At 36.7% G+C, this 14,205-nt stretch overlaps 1 protein-coding gene across 5 annotated transcripts in view; it reads left to right on the top strand.

Moving 5' to 3' along the window:
• The first annotated feature begins 1,941 nt into the window (after positions 1 to 1,941).
• The window catches only part of hpn (hepsin), a 22,413-nt gene continuing 10,149 nt past the window's right edge, over positions 1,942 to 14,205 (top strand). The window contains exons 1-3 of one of the 5 annotated variants that reach the window (XM_061916311.1): positions 1,942 to 2,137; positions 2,242 to 2,306; positions 9,884 to 9,999. In XM_061916311.1, coding sequence (XP_061772295.1) covers positions 9,957 to 9,999 — 43 coding nt within the window. In that variant the 5' untranslated portion in view covers positions 1,942 to 2,137; positions 2,242 to 2,306; positions 9,884 to 9,956. Of the gene's footprint in view, positions 2,307 to 9,880; positions 10,000 to 14,205 lie in introns of all 5 variants that reach the window. The other 4 variants (XM_061916310.1, XM_061916313.1, XM_061916309.1 and 1 more) reach the window with 4 other exon arrangements.

Raw genomic sequence — 14,205 nt, 5'->3', positions numbered from 1 at the left:
AAAAATAAGATTCTCAGTTCGAACATTAGTTATATTGTCTTTGCAGTTTATTCAATTAAAATTAAGTTTAAAAGGATTTGTAAATAATTGTATTCTTTTTTTATTTACAAAATACACAACTGCCAACTCCACTGTTTTTGGGTTTTGTACAAACCCCGTTTCCATATGAGTTGGGAAATTGTGTTAGATGTAAATATAATTGGAATACAATGATTTGCAAATCATTTTCAATACATATTCAGTTGAATATGCTACAAAGACAACATATTTGATGTTCAAACTGATAAAAAATGTTTTGGGTGCAAATAATCATTAACTTTAGTATTTGATGCCAGCAACATGTGACAAAGAAGTTGGGAAAGGTGGCAATAAATACTGATAAAGTTCAGGAATGCTCATCAAACACTTGCTTGCAGGCTAATTGGGAACAGGTGGGTTCCATAATTGGGTATAAAAACAGCTTCCCAAAAAATGCTCGGTCTTTCACAAGAAAGGATGGGGCGAGGTACACCCCTTTGTCCACAACTGAGTGAGCAAATAATTAAACAGTTTAAGAACAACGTTTTTCAAAGTGCAATTGCAAGAAATTTAGGGATTTCAACATCTACGGTCCATAATATCATCAAAAGGTTCAGAGAATCTGGAGAAATCACTCCACATAAGCGGCATGGCCGGAAACCAACATTGAATGACCGTGGCCTTCGATCCCTCAGACGGCACTGTATCAAAAACCGACATCAAGCTCTAAAGGATATCACCACATGAGCTCAGGAACACTTCAGAAAACCACTGTCACTAAATACAGTTTGTCGCTACATCTGTAAGTGCAAGTGAAAGCTCTATAATCCAAAGCAAAAGCCATTTTTCAACAACATCCAGAAACGCCGCCGGCTTATCTGAGCCTGAGATCATCTAAGATGGACTGATGCAAAGTGGAAAAGAGTTCTGTGGTCTGACGAGTGCACATTTCAAATTATTTTTAGAAATATTCAACATTGTGTCATCTGGACCAAAGGAGAAGCAAACCATCCAGACTGTTATCGATGCAAAGTTCAAAAGCCAGCATCTGTGATGGCATGGGGGTGCATTAGTGCCCAAGGCATGGGTAACTTACACATATGTGAAAGCACCATTAATGCTGAAAGGTACATACAGGTTTTGGAAGAACATATGCTGCCATCCAAACGCCGTCTTTTTTATGGACGCCCCTGCTTATTTCAGCAAGACAATGCCAAGCCACATTCAGCACGTGTTACAACAGCGTGGCTTCGTAAAAAAAGATTGCGGGTACTTTCCTGGCTCGCCTACAGTCCAGACATGTCTCCCATCGAAAGTGTGTGGCGCATTATGAAGCGTAAAATACGACAGCGGAGACCCCGGACTGTTGAATGACTGAAGCTTGACGAACTAGAATGGGAAAGAATTCCACTTTCAAAACTTCAACAATTAGTTTCTTCAGTTCCAAAACATTTATTGAGTGTTGTTAAAAGAAAAGGTGATGTAACACAGTGGTGAACATGCCCTTTCCCAACTACTTTGACACGTGTTGCAGCCATGAAATTCTAAGTTAACTATTATTTGCAAAAAAAAAATAAAGTTTATGAGTTTGAACATCAAATATCTTGTCTTTGTAGTGCTTTCAATTGAATATGGGTTGAAAAGGATTGGCAAATCATTGTATTCCGTTTCTATTTACATCTAATACAATTTCCCAACTCATAAGGAAACGGAGTTTGTACATATGATGGGCAGTTAGGTCATGTACTGTCAATTTATTGCAGTTATTGTTAAGTCCACAACAACAGTTTCCCTATACGAACACCTCCATTAGCGGCATTTATTTGATCGTGTGCATTGTCGCAATTGTGCAGCATCACTATGTCCTGCCTGGTCTCGTTCCCAAATGTCCAGTAATGACGTCACCGATGCCCACCCTCTTCAGCGCACACACTCACAGGACGACGGCTCAAAGCGACAAACCATCGGGTAAAAGTAACTCAAGACTCAACTTTCTTTAAGTGCAGTCTTTCAAATGCTGTTGTACTTTTTATTGAAAGCGGGCGCAGGTGGTTTTGGGTGATAAAAAGTGATGAAAGCGACGTAGAAAAGTCGGCAAGCATTTCACCGCTTGGCTGGGGTCAGTAACCTGTATGCGGATTACTGGAACAGAAGATAGTATTTAGCGTGCTGCGGAGACACACAAGTCATTGCTTCACTCCTTCCTCTGCCTTTTCACCAAAGTGGACTAAAAGAAAATACTTGTTTGGGTGTGAAGACGACGGCGAGGTTCCATCAAGAAAAGTCAGGTGAGTTACAGACAGCTTAAAACAGGCTTTTTGTTTGTCTAAACTCTGAAAAGAAACCATTGCTTCTACTGTTCGTAATAAACATATATATTTTTAGATTCATCTTAAAAACTCAAATACACTATTTATTTCGTATATAAGTAGCCTATAGCAGTGGTTCTCAACGTTTTTAAAGTGATGTACCTCCTGTGAAAATTGTCTAATCAGAGCAAAGCATTTTTGGTTGAAAAAAAGAGATAAAGAAGTAAAATACAGCACTACGTCATCAGTTTCTGATTTGTTAAATTGTATAACAGTGCAAACTATTACTCATTTGTTGTGGTCTTTCTTGAACTATTTGGAAAAAAAGATATAAAAATAACTAAAAGTTGAAAAATAAACAAGTGATTCAATTATGAATAAAGATTTCTACACATAGAAGTAATCATCAACTTAAAGTGCCCTCTTTGGAGATTGTAATAGATCCATCTGGATTCATGAACTTAATTCTAAACATTTCTTCATAAAAAAATAATTCTTTAACATCAACATTTATGGAACATGTCCACAAAAAATCTAGCTGTCAACACTGAATATTGCATTCATATTTTGTGGAAGTTGTATTCAATAAATATATTTATAAAGGAATTTACAATTGTTGCTATTTTAGAATATTTAAAAAAAAATCTCCCGTACCCCTTGGCATACTTTCAAGTACCCCCAGGGGTACGCGTACCCCCATTTGAGAACCACTGGCCTATAAGATGTAATTCAGTATGAGGATGTCCAAAGTGTGGACCGACTGAGGTTTTCAGCCCATGTATAGTTTTTTACTGGCAAGCAGCCAAGGAAATACGTACGAAATAAACATTGCACATACAATGCTAATGATATTCTATCAGTAGACTTGAGATGGTTTTGTGGTGCTTAACAAAAATACTGCAATATATTCCGATTGTGCTCTCCTGCTGTTTACATCCTGAAGTGTGAAAGTGGATGACGCCATACTTAAAGGCCTACTCAAATGAGATTTTCTTATTTAAACGGGGATAGCAGGTCCATTCTATGTGTCATAATTATTCATTTCGCGATATTGCCATATTTTTGCTGAAAGGATTTAGTAGAGAACATCAACGATAAAGTTCGCAACTTTTGGTCGCTAATAAAAAAGCCGTGCCTGTACCGGAAGTAGCAGACGATGTGCGCATGACGTCACTGGTTGTAGAGCTCCTCACATCCTCACATTGTTTACAATCATGGACACCAGCAGCTAGAGCAATTCAGACCGAGAAAGCGACAATTTCCCCATTAATTTCAGCGAGGATGAAAGATTCGTGGATGAGGATAGTAAGAGGGAAGGACTAGAAAAAAAAAAAGGAAAAAAAAAATAAAAAAGGCGAGGGCAGTGGGAGCGATTCAGATGTTATTAGACACATTTAATAGGATAATTCTGGAAAATCCCTTATCTGCTTATTGTGTTACTAGTGTTTTAGTGAGATTATATGGTAGCTGAAAGTCGGAGGGGTGTGGCCACGGGTGTGGTGACCGCCAGTGTCTTTTAGGGAAGCCACGCAGCTGCAGGAGGACGTAAGCTCCGCTCATGTTTACGGTAAGAGACGACTTATTACCACAATTTTCTCAAGCGAAACCTGCCGGTTGACATCAGAATTAGAATCAGAATCAGACATACTTTATTGATGTAGTTAATTAACATGTGGTAGAGAACCATGTTGGCTTGACCGCTCTGTTCCATAGTTAAGCTTCACCTTCGGTAATTTTAAACAAGGAAACACCGGCTGTGTTTGTGTTGCTAAAGCCAGCTGCAATACACCGCTTCCCACCTACATCTTTCTACTTTGACTTATCCATTATTAAAAGATTCAGCAACACAGATGTCCAGAATACTGTGTAATTATGCAATTGAAGCAGACTACTTATAGTTTGGATCGGGCTGGAAAAAAATGTCTGCTACAACCGGTGACGTCAAACGCACGCGTCATCCTACATCAATCAATCAATCAATGTTTACTTATATAGCCCTAAATCACTAGTGTCTCAAAGGGCATCATACGCGTCATCATACCGCGAAGTTTTCAACAGGATACATCGCGCAAAATTTTAAATTGCAATTTAGTAAACTAAAAAGGCCGTATTGGCATGTGTTGCAATGTTAAGATTTCACCATTGATATATAAACTATCAGACTGCGTGGTCTGAAGTAGTGGGTTTCAGTAGGCCTTTAAAGTGGAACCCGCTCAAGTCGCTGATCCGTCTTTGTCGAACAACTCATCAACTCATCCGGTCTACTGTGTTATAGCGCCATAGGCGCCGATCCACATTTCTGCCTGTGGGTGCTGGGACTGGCTGTAAATCTGACGCTACTTTTCTGAGCACGCGCGGGTTTTTGCTTGGTGGTGAGAGATAATTTGCCATCAATCCCACGTGAGTGCTTGGCATTGTCCGCCCCGAAACACTCACGGGATCGGCGCCTATGTACAGCGCTGCATTATTTTGAGATGTTTGTTTTACATACATTGGTCAACTGCTTTCTTACATGCATAAGTAAACTGCTTTCTTCATCATAAAAAGACAGAGCTATTTATTTATTTATTTCAGCCAAATGATAATAGACTATTTTGCGAGTTGAATGGAAGAGACTAACCTTTTTGGCTGCAGATTCTTAAAAACATTAGCCCTATTTGTTTGTGCTCCTTTTGTATGGACCAGTTATTCTCAAATAATAGGGCGGTGTGATGCCAAGGGCCAGCTGCAGGCCATAGACAGACGCGCCTGTCAGAGGATCTGGTATGGAAGTATTATTGTAGCTAAATATTTGGAAATGTGTATGTCAATCTTTGCACGTGTAATCCAATTCACATACGTGTGTACTAATGTGTGTGTTTGTATATCGATATGATTGTGTAATCAGATCCACGTGTGTTTTAAGTTGTCTGTCTGTATAATGATTTGTCTGTGTAATCAGTGTATGTGTAAAAAAAACAAAAAAAACTTGAGACTTTTACGACACTTCAAATCAGCACAAATTGTTTTTGTAGGTTCATTTGAATTTATTTTTTTACCTTAATTTATTATTTTTATATTTTAGTATTAAATGGTACAATTCAGTCCAAAAATATTTATGGTTTAAATCAGGAGTACATTGTTTTTAGAATTTCAGGCAAATTAATGCACTTTCTTTTTTGTTACAGGCTAAACACACACATGCGGTGCTGATTACACAAACACACAGATTGTTTTACAGACGTACACATTTGTACAGTCACATGCACAGATTGAGATATACGTTTGCAAATTTTGCTACAATAATACTTTCCTACCCCAGGAACATGCATTATCAGTTTCATGCAGTATCATGCGTCAAAAACGGTGCACTCCATAACATGCTCATTGCAGCCATTTCATCTGACTTCCTCCATTTTCATGAAACAAAAACAAAATCCACCACAAATTGTTTATTTATTTTTGTTTTATATGGATGGATGTACAATGTTTCAAAGGGGAACTGCATTTTTTTGGGGGGTTGGTAATTTTGCTTATTGTTCACAATCATCATGAAAGACATGACCATGGATGTATTCTAACTTGTATATAAACATAAATAAAACTCAGTTTACAGCAGAGCCAATGCATTTTCCTCTACTTTATTCAACTAATAACCATTCAAAAACCGGCAACAATATTCCATTTACATTTCTTAAATTGAATATTGACCAAATATTAGTAATATTGTTATTATAAGCACTAACGCAGACATACTATTTATGGCGGTGCCGTGATCAATAGCATGTGTGCAATTTCGACATGATCGACTGGTGAGGTTTTTCCTTGCTTCCTTGCTTCCTGGAAATTTATTGCAGACCATTAATCATGATTTTCACCTAGATAAAAGAAGGCTGAGGAGGTACTCCGACAAGTTGATACACTTTGACAACTGGTTAAGATGACACAAAAAGACGCTTAGGTCCACGGTTCACTCTTTAATTCACGAGGATTATGAGTAATTTTTCATCTAAATGGGAATATATGAACATCCTAGTAGTCGGCATCCTAATGAGAGCAGACATTGTACAGTAAGTGATGTTAAATTATATTTGTTGGTGGCCATAAAGTCTGCAATGAGTAGTATTCAGTAATGTTAAAAAAAGTGAACGTTGTGATGAGTTTTTTAAATTAATATATTACAGTATTCTTAAAATGATCAAATACGTAAATTTTAAATGTTATTATAAATGTGCCTGTTACTACATTAATTAAGGTGTTTAGATGGTTTAAGGGCTCTATAGGCAAAATAGAGCAGCTCCCATAGGCTCCATGACAAGCAGACTTTTGATCGCATTTATTTAATATTTAAAATGATAAAACATTTTTTATCCATCATCATGTCTTTTACAATGATGTAAAAGATAGGCAAAATTCCAAAAAAGTGCAGTTCCTCTTTAAATATTGTTGTTGCAGATCATTTGAATTTTATATACAGTATATTATCTTATTATTTAATCAGTTGATTCGATTTTATTTTTTAGTTTTAAATTGTTCAATTTGGTCCAAAAATATTGATAGTTTAAATAAATCCGACTGGTAGGAGGCCATGGGGAAGACCCAGGACACGTTGGGAAGACTATGTCTCCGGGCTGGCCTGGCAACGCCCCAGGATCCTCTGGGAAGAGCTGGACAAAGTGGCTGGGGAGAGGGAAGCCTGGGCTTCCATGCTTAGGTTGCTGCCCCCGCGACCAGACCTCGGATAAGCGGAAGAAAATGGATGGATGGATGAAGTTTAAATAAGAATACAATGGTTTTTGGAATTTCCAGCAAGTTGTTGTACTTTACATCTTTTCTGTTACAGACTAAAAAACTATGTTAATAAAGTTATTCTTTGCTGTAATTTGATCTATATTTACTGTTTTTTCGTTTTCATTATTTGTTAATAAGAATAGAAAAGAGTAGGAAAGGCTTTTATTGTCATTGCACATTAACAGCAACAGAATTGAGAATGATCCGCCAGCAGCAAAGTACTTACTAACAAATGTGTACGGGTATTACAAATAAAGCCCCTAGAATCCTTGAATCCCTGAAAATGTATATATAAAAATAATGTCCAAAAGGAAGGTAGTAAATATAAATGTGCATATAAAGTGCAAACGGTATGGTGAACAACAGTGAGGTAGGTAATAAACTGGCATGCAGTAAATAATTGTATATATGTGTACATGTACAGTATATACAGTGCAAACAGTGTATGGGGCAGAATGTAACAGTACAGTGAGGTATGGTGATTTGTTAAATTAAGGTGCATTCACTGCATAGTGAAGTAGATGTTATAATGTTGAGTATGCAGTACTTATAGTCCATGGAAAGTAACTGTAATAATAATAATAATGGATTAGATTTATATCGCGCTTTCCTATTGTTAGATACTCAAAGCGCTCACAGTGAAGTGGGAACCCATCATTCATTCACACCTGGTGGTGGTAAGCTACATTAGTAGCCACAGCTGCCCTGGGGTAGACTGACGGAAGCGTGGCTGCCAGTTTGCGCCTACGGCCCCTCCGACCACCACCAATCATTCATTCATCATTCATTCACCAGTGTGAGCGGCACCGGGGGAAAAGGGTGAAGTGTCCTGCCCAAGGACACAACGGCAGCGATTTGGATGTCCATAGGTGGGAAGCGAACCTGCAACCCTCAGGTTTTTGGCACGGCCGCTCTACCCACTACCCATTTATATAAATATTCTTTACCTTGTTATCCACTGTAAGAAAAAAATTGCATGTATGTAAGTGTCATTGTAGTCAAGACATATGACAAATTTACCGCAAATGTTGGAATGACAATACATGAGCCTCTTGGCCTCGTACCCCTATAACCATCGATCCATCCATCCATTTTCCTACCGCTTGTCCTGTTCGGAGGTCGCGGGGGGTCTATCTCAGCTACATTCGGGCGGAAGGCGTTGTACACCCTGGACAAGTCGCCAAACCCCTGAATTAGGGCTGGGCGATATTTGAGTGGAAAATAAATCACAATTAATTTTTTCATACCATCCGATCTTGATTAATATCACAATTTTTATAAAAAAAAATTAAACAAAATTTGTCCCGTGCTGGATTATACAGATTACCGCATCCCTACTGTTTACTACTGCACTATCTTGTAACAGAAATTTCCACCATGTTTGATAGAGATAATATATATTAACAGCTGACAACTGTAATTTTGTTCATATATATAGTTGTGCTTACTAGAGGTGTAACAATACAGTTAACCCAATCTATGGTAAATACCTGGTTTTGCTTCTTTTTCAGTACTTTTTGTTGGGGTAAAGAACCCGTTTTTTTTCCACTCAAAGTTTTTTTGTTTTTTTGCTTGTCATCACAAACATTCTGCAGTAAACAAAGTATAATTGGTGTAGTGAATAACATAAGACTTTTATTTCAAGTTAACATGTCTTGAACAACACTTTCAAATGGTAAAATATTATTTGTATTCTTTGATTACTTGTGCTTCTCACCAACGGCAAGCAGTGACCCACACTATGGAGTTTTTAAATCTTAAGTTATGTTGCTTACATTGAATGAAAATATATGATAGTGCAGTTTGAATTCGAGGTACTGTAAAATGTACCAAAACATAACACACGTTTAATGATTATATCAAAAACAGAATGTGTTCTTTATCCACAAACAAACAAAAAGAACACAAAGTGTCTGTCTGCAGAGTTTTTTTTATACCCGTGTGTTGGTACTTTTGTGCTTGTTACTCCAACAGCAGGGACACATTTTTTTAGTACATGTTAGAGCATAGAAGTGGAATCTTTGCAAACACATAAAAAGTCTAATTGAAAATGTTTAGATATGAAAATGCATTTTCTGTTTAAATTAGTGGGTGTGTTGATTCTCCCAGTCAGGGCCAATACAGTCACATAGACATTCTCTGAGTCCCTGCAAGTCTGTATTCGAGGCAAGATTACTGGCAGATAGTGAAACTATAGTCGCTGCTTCTTTTACATGTTGTGTTTAAATTTATATGCTAGTGTTAGTCATATTTCTTGATTTTGTTCTTCTGGGCTGCACTTCCAGCTGTGTAAGGGGACGAGGCACAACACGATTGAACATTAATTACGTTGTGAGGAGACTGACTTTTGCTTTGCTGGAACAAAATGGTCCTTTGGAGAGTTTATGGCGTGGTATCATTTGCAATCAGGGAACACCTCCGGAAATGAACTTTTTGAAGACACACTCAAACGGGTTTCTGTGGGTCAAAATTCATGCAAAGTTTAAACCAAAGCATATCCAGTACAATTGTGTTTAAAATATAGATACAAATTGATGTGTACCATGTCCAAACTAAGCGGTTCCAGTTCACCCGTGACAATTGTGGATATATTTAATATTGAAAATGTATAGACTGATATCTAATATATAGAATTATAGAATACATATAATGCAGGTGTATTTTAGAAAAAACAACTTGTACACGATTGTACTGCTATACTTGTATTACATTTTATCATTGTAACTTTTCTTTATTGTATTCATTTACATTTTATAATATAACATTACATGTTATTGTTTTAGCAGGATTTGGAGCAAAATAACAAAGATAGCACAAGGACACCATCTTCAGTTGTCGTCTGCCGTTTATTGTGCACTGATGTATGCTGAAAAAATTGGAAAAGAGAGCAAGATGGGTAAGTGTAAGTATTACACAATCAAGCATGCTCACCTTAAAATGCTTTGATGGTCAGGTTGCTTTTTCTCTTCATTTGGACTGTCAGTAGACATCAGTTCCCTTGACAGTTAACTATTAACTGATTTTTTCCAACCTAGTTGCATTGCAAGTATTTCTAAATTAAACATCCCAAACAAGATAAAGAGCATTTTATAAATGATTTATTGCCATCTGTTTTGTCAATAGGCCTACTCAAAAATGGTGGGATGAAATATGCTTTCTGGTGGTGCTGAGGTGAACAAAACTATGGCATAAGCTTGTTTCGTAGAACCCATAAAATCTATATCACAGCACAGTCATTTTTCTTTAAACCACATTTTCAACCACAGCAAGCAATAACATGTGTCATAGTGAACCCGTAATGTATGTGTTGGCGATGTAGATATTCTACTTCCTATTTTGGTCTTAAATTCCAGCATTCTTCTTAAATGTTCCGTGTTCTTAGTATCATATACGTCTGTTAAATGTGTTGAACCGACACACATAAAAGGCAGGCACAGCTAAGAAGTGTAAATCCTTGTTTGAAAATTAAACTAATGTATACATATGTTTTACCTTTTGTTACTCACATGGACAGGTTCAGCTAATTTTTCCTCAAAATGTCAACATGGTCATCATTCACCGATTTGTTTTTCTGGTCAAGTGAAGTACATGCTATGGATCATTAATTGCTAATTTTTAAAAAAGTTGAAGTAACCTGGGCAACAGTCGGTGAGGGATATAATCTATGCATGCTGTGCCTTATTATGTATGGGAAAGTTTGATTATAAAACAGTCGTATTTTGTTACATTGCACTTCAAATAATGTGGCTTCACTAATTTGAAGATTTTTTAAAAACTTTTTTTCAAGCATATTTTATGTGTGTATAATGTGTATTACAGTGCGGTATCTGTATCTATCCATTTGTTTTCGTTTATAGTGGAAATTGCTAAACTTCTGTTACTAGGTTAAGGGTAAACTCTACTAAATAACACAACCCTGTGAAACAACTAAACTTGCTGCTACTCTCTTTACCATGACAATCTCAAATAGACCAACTCTTGGCAGAAACATTTTTGCTGGACTTCATTTTCAACCCCTGCCTCATCAATAATACACATTGGTGAGACTTTATGTGAGCAAAGTCAAAAGACAATAGCGGAACGTAACTGAGACTGCTTTCAGCTCTCAGCTATCAACAGTTGTCCTGGAAAAGTAGAGATGAACTCTCTTTATTTAAGATTCACTTCGTCTTTGATATCCAAAACAGCTTTGGAATGACAATGCAGGACATGCATTGCTAACAAAATGGAATGCCAACAAGTAACAACAACACTAATGATTGTGGATGTGAATCTTGACAAAGTGTTTTGCAAAATAACACACGTTCTGGGTTTTAGAACTTAGAAGCCCAGTTATAACTTAAAGTACTAATAGAGTGGAAAGACAAGTTGCCTCTATATTGAAGTTATTATAATATATACTGTATCTGATTTATGTCACCAAAAGACTTCCAAAGTTTGTAAATAAAGAGTTATGATTAAAATTGTATCAATCTCAGGGAGATTGCGGAGCCATTTTGAGAGATAATGACGAAGCAGTCATGTGATCGCGTGACAGAGCAGGAGTAACCAAAGATCCCTTCTCTGTCAACAACATTGCTAATCAAGCAGATTTGGTGAGAGCCAACAACGATTACTTTGGGAAAAATTATGATTCAGGACCTTATATTTTATGAGCCCGAACACAAAGAGGATGAGCAACACGTTTTAGAAGCCGACTGCTACCCGAATGCAGCTTCGTTGTGACACTAGCATCCACAGTAGTGCTGGGTAAAACACATACAAACTAACCGTATTAAACCATAATAAAACAAACACTTGCTATAGTATTTTCATTCTCGCTGTGATTCCGACCGACAGGACGCTCACATAGATCAGTTTCGATGAAGATTCAATCATGATCCTCACAAGGGTTAAAAAAAGTTGCTGCGACAAGCGTCTTTTGGTGTCTTTTTCGACACCCCGGATGTGAAAGTCGACCAGCCTGTCGTTCCATGGCCATATTTGTCTACTGCAGGTGAGAGATGCATGAATTATAATCAAAATGTACTTTTAGCAGGTTTGAGACACCGCAAAAGTAACCACAGGCTATGTTTGTCAACAACAGCAGCGTAAGCCAGCATTAGCTCAATACTATTGATACGCCGCCAAAATAGCTTGTCTGCATTGGCGCTTATAGTAACGATATCCATCATATTTGATTAATTTTCAGGTCACAACATGTATATGGAGTATTGTTGGCGGTTTCAGGATGTTTTTAGAAAGGGTATATCGAGTGCAACAGAAGACATTGATCTTTTGACTCAATTGTTAGCTATTTATTTACGATTTTGAATGCCTAAAAATTTATTTAAAATTTTTGCATATTTTCAGTATGACTGATCTAATAATATGGTCAGAGTGCAGAAGCGTTACTCCAGTGATGTAGAATCTACAGAAATGACCAAATTCTCATGAAACTCTAATCTGTGTTTGAGCAGGCTACTGTATGAATAGATGTTGTTGTAAGTTATATAAATAATATTTATTATTGGGGTAATTGAGTCCCCAATAACTCTTAAAGTTTAAAGTATCATTGCATCGACTACTTTTTTAAACGGGTTGAGCACTATGTCTGGTCCCCTTGTCTGTTTTGGCCACATCATCTTTTTCTTCACTTTCTTCCCTGATGTGTTACCACTTTTTTCTTATTTGTTCCTGACTCAACAGCTTTGACAGCCTTGCACACTTCATCCCATTCAACATGTGTGTTATGATTAGAGCAGTGGTTCTCAACCTTTTTTCAGCGATGTACCCCTGTGAACATTATTTTTAATTCAAGTACCCCCTAATCAGAGCAAAACATTTTTGGTTGAAAAAAAGAGATAAAGAAGTAAAATACAGCACTATCTCATCAGTTTCTGATTTAATAAATTGTATAACAGTGCAAAATATTGCTCATTTGTAGTGGTCTTTTTTTAACTATTTGGAAAAAAGATATAAAAACAACTAAAAACTTTTTGGAAAATAAACAAGTGATTCAATTATAAATAACCACACATAGAAGTAATTATCAACTTAAAGTGCCCTCTTTGGGGATTGCAATAGAGATCCATCTGGATTGACAAACTTAATTCTAAACAATTCTTCACAAAAAAGAAATCTTTAACATCAATATTTACGGCACATGTCCACAAAAAATCTAGCTGTCAACACTGATTATTGCATTGTTGCATTTCTTTTCACAGTTTATGAATTTACATTCATATTTTGTTGAAGTATTATTCAATAAATATATTTATAAAGGATTTTTGAATTGTTGCTATTTTTGGAACATTTTAAAAAAATCTCACGTACCCCTTGGCATACCTTCAAGTACCCCCAGGGGTACACATACCCCCATTTGAGAACCACTGGATGCATGCAACAACAGCACACCAAACTAAAGCAAAATGAGGTGGACCCAAACAAAGCATACATGGCTCCTAACTATATTGCATACAACATAAATGTATGAAAATATGAATAATATAAAACAGAGGTGAGCCTTGACTTCCTATCCTATTGTGTTTTTACAATAACTTTGTTCTCAGGATGAGTATTGTTTTTGGTACAATGTCTCTTTTCCTATTTAAATTGGAGTGAATTTATGTTGAGTTAGGCCAAACCTTGTTTTTGAAGGACACAATACAAATAAAAGATCTTCCTGGTTTTCTAGTTTGTGCTTTAAAATCTGTTTCCCAAAGTGCAAATGTTACTGATTGTAAGAGTTCAAATGGATATTATCTGCTGACTAGGCAATGGGCTGTCATGTAGCTTACAATACTGAAAAAACATCAAGCTTCCATGAAACCTATGGCACATTTTCAAAGTCAAAAATTAAACACCTTCTTCCTGTAATCTGTGATTGTAGAGAAAACCTGACAGGCTGATGCATTTCTGTCATAGTGAATTATCCCAGACAAACAACCATCTCTTTTTGAGATGAGAGATTTAAAAATAGCAGAATTAAATAGATCTTTAGTATGGAATCTGAAAGCACATAGTACCTCCAGCTTCTTGCATTAACAAAGACCCAAAGAAGTGGTCTCAGGTAGAAGAGTACAATGGAGTTATTGTTCTGTCTTTGCCTGTAGTTACTAAAAGAGAT

This window comes from Nerophis ophidion, linkage group LG11 (assembly GCF_033978795.1).
Source record: "Nerophis ophidion isolate RoL-2023_Sa linkage group LG11, RoL_Noph_v1.0, whole genome shotgun sequence".
NCBI lineage: Eukaryota > Metazoa > Chordata > Actinopteri > Syngnathiformes > Syngnathidae > Nerophis > Nerophis ophidion.
The sequence above is the reverse complement of the archived record's forward strand: the minus strand, read 5'-3'. Positions and strand labels throughout refer to the sequence as shown.